Source organism: Cheilinus undulatus, linkage group 13 (genome assembly GCF_018320785.1).
Source record: "Cheilinus undulatus linkage group 13, ASM1832078v1, whole genome shotgun sequence".
Taxonomy (NCBI): Eukaryota; Metazoa; Chordata; class Actinopteri; order Labriformes; family Labridae; genus Cheilinus; species Cheilinus undulatus.
Window position 1 is genome coordinate 5,674,692 of NC_054877.1, and position 6,000 is coordinate 5,680,691.

The window sequence follows — 6,000 nt, forward strand, 5'->3', positions numbered from 1 at the left end:
CAAACTTTTTAGTTGAAAAGGTCAAAACAAAGTTCTTACAGGCAAATATATGCGCTAAAAGGGTCCAAATCCAAAGGTCAAAGTATGAGATGAAATTCAAAGTTATGAGTTTCAAAGGCCAAAATATGACTTAAAATGTTTAAGCTTGAACCTAAAAGGTCAAAATATTGGATTAAAAGTCGGAGTACAGATTTGAAAGAGGTCAACGCGTGAGATAGAATTTGAAATGATGAGATAAAAGGCCAAATATTACTCATAAATGGTATATTGTGAATCTAAAAGGTCAAAATATAAGTTAAAACAAAATATTTAATAAAATGACAAAATTATAGGTTAAAGTCATAGTTATGAGATGCAAAATTGAAATAATGAAAACACAAAATATTTTTTCCTACATTCCTGACGTTTTATGTCATTAAGCTTCGCTTTTTCATTTTTTTTGACATAAAAAGGATATTTTAAATTCACATTTTTATAGAAGAGGAAACCTGCAGCCCTCATACCAGTGGGCCAGTTATTATAAAATTATGATCTGATCTTGCAGGCCAGGTATAACTGCATCACAGGTTCCTGGGCCTTCGGTTTAACAACTCTGGCCTAAACGATGCTCAGTCTGGATGTAGAGATTGTCATTCCTAGAGAAGAACCAATCAGATAAGAGCTTAAAGTAAAGGGGGAAAATGTCAATTTTGAAGTAGACACAGGCTGTGGGTTCACTAAAATGTCAAGGAGGGCATTTTACAAGTTATTTAGTGATAGCCAAAAAGCCACGCTCACTCAGTGCAGGCTGAAGCTCAGATCATAAGGTGGCCCTAAAGTGGCAGTATTAGGAGCAGCTAAAGTTACAGTGGAATATGAACGCATCACCAAAGTTTAGTTGTAGTGTGAAAGGCTCGGGAAGCAGTGTAGTCCAAATCATGAAAATAATCTTGTAGTTGTCAGACGAGAACACAACTGAAGCTGAGATTTTTCAGCAGAACAGCTTTTCTTAAGCAGAGCCACACTAACTCATTTGCCTTTTTGATTTCCATATCAAGCTGAGCACCGTGTTTTGACTCACGGTCTGATCTTGCAGAGTGACGCCGGGCTGCCTCGCTCTCCCACTCTGTGTCCGTCAACAGCAGCTGAAGTGTTCTGGCAACAAGTCAGCCCAGTCAGCAGAGCTCTGTTATCAGCTCATCCATTATTAATGAGGAGTCAAAGACTCCTGATGGCTGTGATTATCTCCTCAGGACGGACTCATCTGATCTCTGCAGACCTGCTGAGGCTAAACACCACTACTACAGTAAACATGATTAACTAAGTAATCAGGATTGATCTTGTATTCTATCATCATTCCTCCTCCAGGGAAGGAAACTCTTAGCCCCAGCCCTGCGTATGTCTAGAATGTCATCTCATAGCCAAGAAATCTTTCCTATTCATGATTTATTTATAACCTAAATGTGATTTTTACTGGGTTTGACACCGGTCTACTGTTTTACTGCAGCTGAACACACCTCTATAATAGACTGTTGTCAGGCAGACAACAGAACAAAGTGGAAAAATGCAGCCTATTCATCCATTTCCAGGAAACAACAGATTTAGCACATCAGAGCTGCTCAAGCGGATGCTTAGAACAAAAAATGGGTTGTCTGCCAAAAAGCTGAACTTTTCCGTTGTTTGCTGCTGTATTGTGTTTCTGTCTGAGCTCACATTTAACATCTGACTGCCTCTATGTCCAACAACACAAGCTTCAATAATTAATGTGATTAATCACGGCTCTGTCTGCAGGTATTGTTTTAAACTCTCCTGCTGTTCAGTTATTTCTGGTACTACTTTCTTCAGCGTGGACTCACCCCGATGCTGTCCTCCTGTCTGTACTGTTTCCAGTTGTGTCCCGTGTCGCTGAACATCAGCAGGTACGACGATAGCCAATCAGAGCTTCCGTAGCGACCCTGAGTGGCGACAGCAGTGATCTTGGTCCGCTCGCCCAGGTCGACCTCCAACCACTGATACCTGTCTGAGGTGAGGGGAGACCAGCCTCCAGCTCCTGCAGAGAGAATCATAAAGACAGGAATTAACTTCTATTCCAAAGGTCTGACTTATTTCTAATGTGTCTGAGTCAGCAGTGTGTAAACGTGTCTGAGGCATTAAATGTATGACCTTTAAGTGGAATCGTGTTTCTCTGCTGAGGCCAAAATAAATCACTTCTGTAAACACACAGCAGGAAAGCTTTTTCAAAGCAGAAATGAAGCACTATGTCAAGAATTTATCTTTTTGTGCTGAAATAACTGGTTTGATTCAAGAACACTGCAAGACCACTTTTTAAAATAAAGGAAACAAGATTAGAAAAAGATTTTAGATTTACTGTGAACTACAAAGAATGTTTCCACATGGCCTCTTAGAGAGAGAAAATGTTTGAAGCAGTCTGTTAGGAAAATCTCTCAGCATTTCTCAGCTTGTGATGGCTTTGTATGAGTACAAGCGTGGGCTCAGGGAGGGTCAGCCTGGAGTTTTTGTTCACAGAGTTTTACATTGTATGGTTTGGCCACACCCTGCAGTTTCTGCACTCCCATGCCACGGTCGGAATACTCTAACATACAGGTGCATGCTGAAAAATTTCAATAACATGAAAAAGATCATTTCCAACATAATATAATTAAAAAAGTGAAACTTTAAAACACAGGTGTCAAACTCAAGGCACGGGGGCCAATTGCGGCCACGGTGCAGTTTTACCCTGCCAGCAAGATCATTTCATATTTTTATCAGAAGTGGCTCACTGGAATGAGGTCTGCAGATTTCCTCCAGTATAAAACTGTAAATTTAACCTAGAAGGTTAAAAAAAACCTTGTTAAGTCATAAAAATCTGAAAAAGAAGAGAATAGAAATAGTAAGGAATGAGGGAAAGAAATTGATGTGTTTTCATTTCATATTTTCATTTTGCATCCATAGATTATGACCTAAACTTAGGATTTTGACTTTTTATTTCATAGTTTGACCTTTTAAATTCATAATTTTAACCCTTTCTCTCATATTTTGAACTTTTAGGTTCACAATTTTTCATTTTAAATCATACTGTGACCTTTTAAACTCCTAACTTTGCCTTTCAATCCCATATATTCACTTTTTAAACTCCTAATCTAGACTTTTATCTCATATTTTGACCTTTAAGAGTCACTATTTAGAATTGTATTTTCTATTTTGACCTTTTAAACTCTTGATTTTATATTTTATCTCATATCTTGACATTTAAACTCATATATTTAAGACTCTATCTCATATATTTGCCTTTTAATACCTTTTGACTTTTGATTTTGTATTTTAACCTTAAGGACTTATAAATTGACTTTTTATCTCAGATTTTGAGCTTTTAACTCGTTTATTTATTTATTTAGCATTTGGTTGACATGGACACATTGCAGCATTTATGTGGTGATATTTCATCATTTCTACTTTTTTTTTTTTTTTTAGAAATGTTAAAATCCTTTATCATTACTGTTTCATTCTCCTTATAATTCATTACCTGTGAAAAGAGGGTTGACAGTTTTCAGTTAAATCTTGACCCTGTTGGGCCCTCAGGTTAAACCTAAATTCAGATTTTGGCCCCTGCTGTGATTGAGTTTGACACCCCTGCTTTAAAACATAAAACAAGCAACAAAAAGTAAGGAAATCTGTGTTTTCTAGATTATCTCTTTATTGTTACAATGCTCCTTGTCAATAAATCTCATACTGCTGGAAAACCTTTTAAATGGTGCCATATTTGTAAAGATCATGCATTTCTGGGATGAGCAGCAGAGCTGAGTATGTGCAGTGAACCCCTAATAAATTTGCCAGATCTTCTCTGCCAAAACCAAACAGCTTACGGCCCTATGAGTTTTGTGTTAACAGAACAGAATCACAAAATTGGCCAACATAAACAGAATCTACTATTGAAATCTTGGAAATTGAATGAATTTTAGAAAGATGAACGAATGTCTGGGGAATATATTCCAGGGGATCACTAAAGCGTAACACAACTCGTGCCTCACCGCCAAACATCACGTACCTCAACACAAGGCAGTACAGTGTTGCACTGTATCTGAAGGGGTTGAAAGCAACAAATATTGTTCTATTCATTCATGCTGTAGCCCTCTTAAAATGTAAATCCCTTTTCTTATAACGAGGATTAAAATGGGTGAATATTGGTGGAAAAGGTGGAGAAATTGGATTTTAAACATAGCAGATGGTGAAAAAGTGGAAAAAGGGGTTAAAGTGGCAAAAACTGGTATAAAAAGTGGTTAAAAGGGTTAACAGTGGCAGTAATAACTTAAAGGTGTCAGAAAAGGAGTTGAAATGGGATTAAAAGTTGCAAAAGAGGCAGAAAAGTTGCAGAAATGGGTTGAACTGGGAAAAAAATGGCCATAAAAATAGTGAATGACATTAAAATGGGCAAAAATGGGCATAAAAATTGTGAAAAAGAGTTAATTGTGGCAATACTGGGTCAATAGAGACAACAAGAGGAGGAAAGTGGCAAGAATTGGTTTAGAAGTGACAAACATGGGCTGAAAGAGTGGTGGAAATGTGACAGCAGTGCTTTTACTGGGAAAGAAATGGGCTGAAAAGTTGCTAAGATGGGATTAAAAATGGCATTAATTGGTTTAGAGTGGCAATAATTTGTAAAAGTGGAAAAAGCTGATGAGAAAAGTGCTGAAAATGGGTTAAATTATGGCAAAATTGGTGTTAAGTGGCAAAAATTGGTTGAAAAAAAGACAAAAAAAGGGAACAAATTGCATAAAATTGAAGTAAAGTTGCAAATAATAGTGGCAAAATTTGACAGGTAAAGTGGCACAAATAATTACTTTCAACATTAGAACCCAACAAAAGTTTGACACATTTTTCAGCTCTTAAATGAGGGATCTGTGAGCCAGGCTGCTTGCAACAAAGCTACTGAGAAAACACTCATGCAATAATACTATCAGTTAATCTAAATCATTTAGAAGTCTTCTTTTCTTTTTCTTTTTTTGTTTTTTTTTTTTACATCTGATGACCCCCACCCCACCCCCTCAGTGTCCCCCACATTGAGAACCACTGCACTTTCAAATGACCCATATTTCACCAGCAAAGCCAAGCTGCCACAGTGAAAACAAACCTGTGAATTTAGAGTTAGTACTTCATGAACAAATGATTTTTTTTTTCTTCCGAGAATGCCCTTTGACCTCAGCTTCAGATTCACCACAATTTTTCGTTCTTTGGGCATGCAATCAAACATTTCCTACAATCAAATGTCCTGACATCCTCTGTGGATATCCCACACGTATCAATCTTCTTTGACCTCCATGTTTTCTGCTGGATTTATAGATCATGATCAACAGTTTTACTCCACACATCACTGCTTAGCCTCTTACTGCATTTCAAAAACAACCCAGCATCAATACGAGGTTGTGGGGCCATGCATTGATCTGCTGCACAGAAAGCCTGACCACACTGCATCCTCTCCCAAATATAGCTCTGATAAAAGGCTGAGGCATGATCTATTGACGAGTCGGACACTCTGTTTACAAGATCTGGGCTCTTTGCTGCGTGAAATATCATCAATGGGAGGTTGTGGTGCCAACTATTGATTGAATTCCAAGTAGCACTGCAGGTTTTTGGTATTTCTCGTAACATATACCAACAATAAAAGCGTGCTTGTAACACAATGATCAGCTGTATTTGTGGTCAACAGACTGAGAGAATAAAAAAAAGTATTTAGCAGAGGTTTCTTTAGGAGAGTGCAGATTTTCAATAAAGCCTTGTAGCAGTTTTGGCTTCTTGTACATCGTGCTTGTCTTTTGTCTTATCCCAAAGAATTTTCAATAAAAACTGCAGTGCAGTTGATCAGCAGTAAACAACTTCAATTCCATGAAATTCATCTTGTTTTCAGATGCAGAGAAACCAGAGACCAGTGAGAGACTGAGTCGGAGTATGTGCATGAATCTGTGTGCCGGGAAACGCTTTGTCAGGCCAAGTGATGCCTTCAAGCTCAAACAACAGATGGACAAA

At 37.7% G+C, this 6,000-nt stretch overlaps 1 protein-coding gene across 1 annotated transcript in view; it reads right to left on the reverse strand.

The window, feature by feature from the left end:
• Window positions 1–2,020, reverse strand: part of LOC121520052 (contactin-associated protein-like 4) — a 125,800-nt gene extending 123,780 nt beyond the window's left edge. Inside the window, exon 1 of the mRNA XM_041803284.1 lies at window positions 1,836–2,020. Coding sequence (XP_041659218.1) covers window positions 1,836–1,892 — 57 coding nt within the window. The 5' untranslated portion in view covers window positions 1,893–2,020. The remainder of the gene's footprint in view (window positions 1–1,835) is intronic.
• Window positions 2,021–6,000: the final 3,980 nt, after the last annotated feature.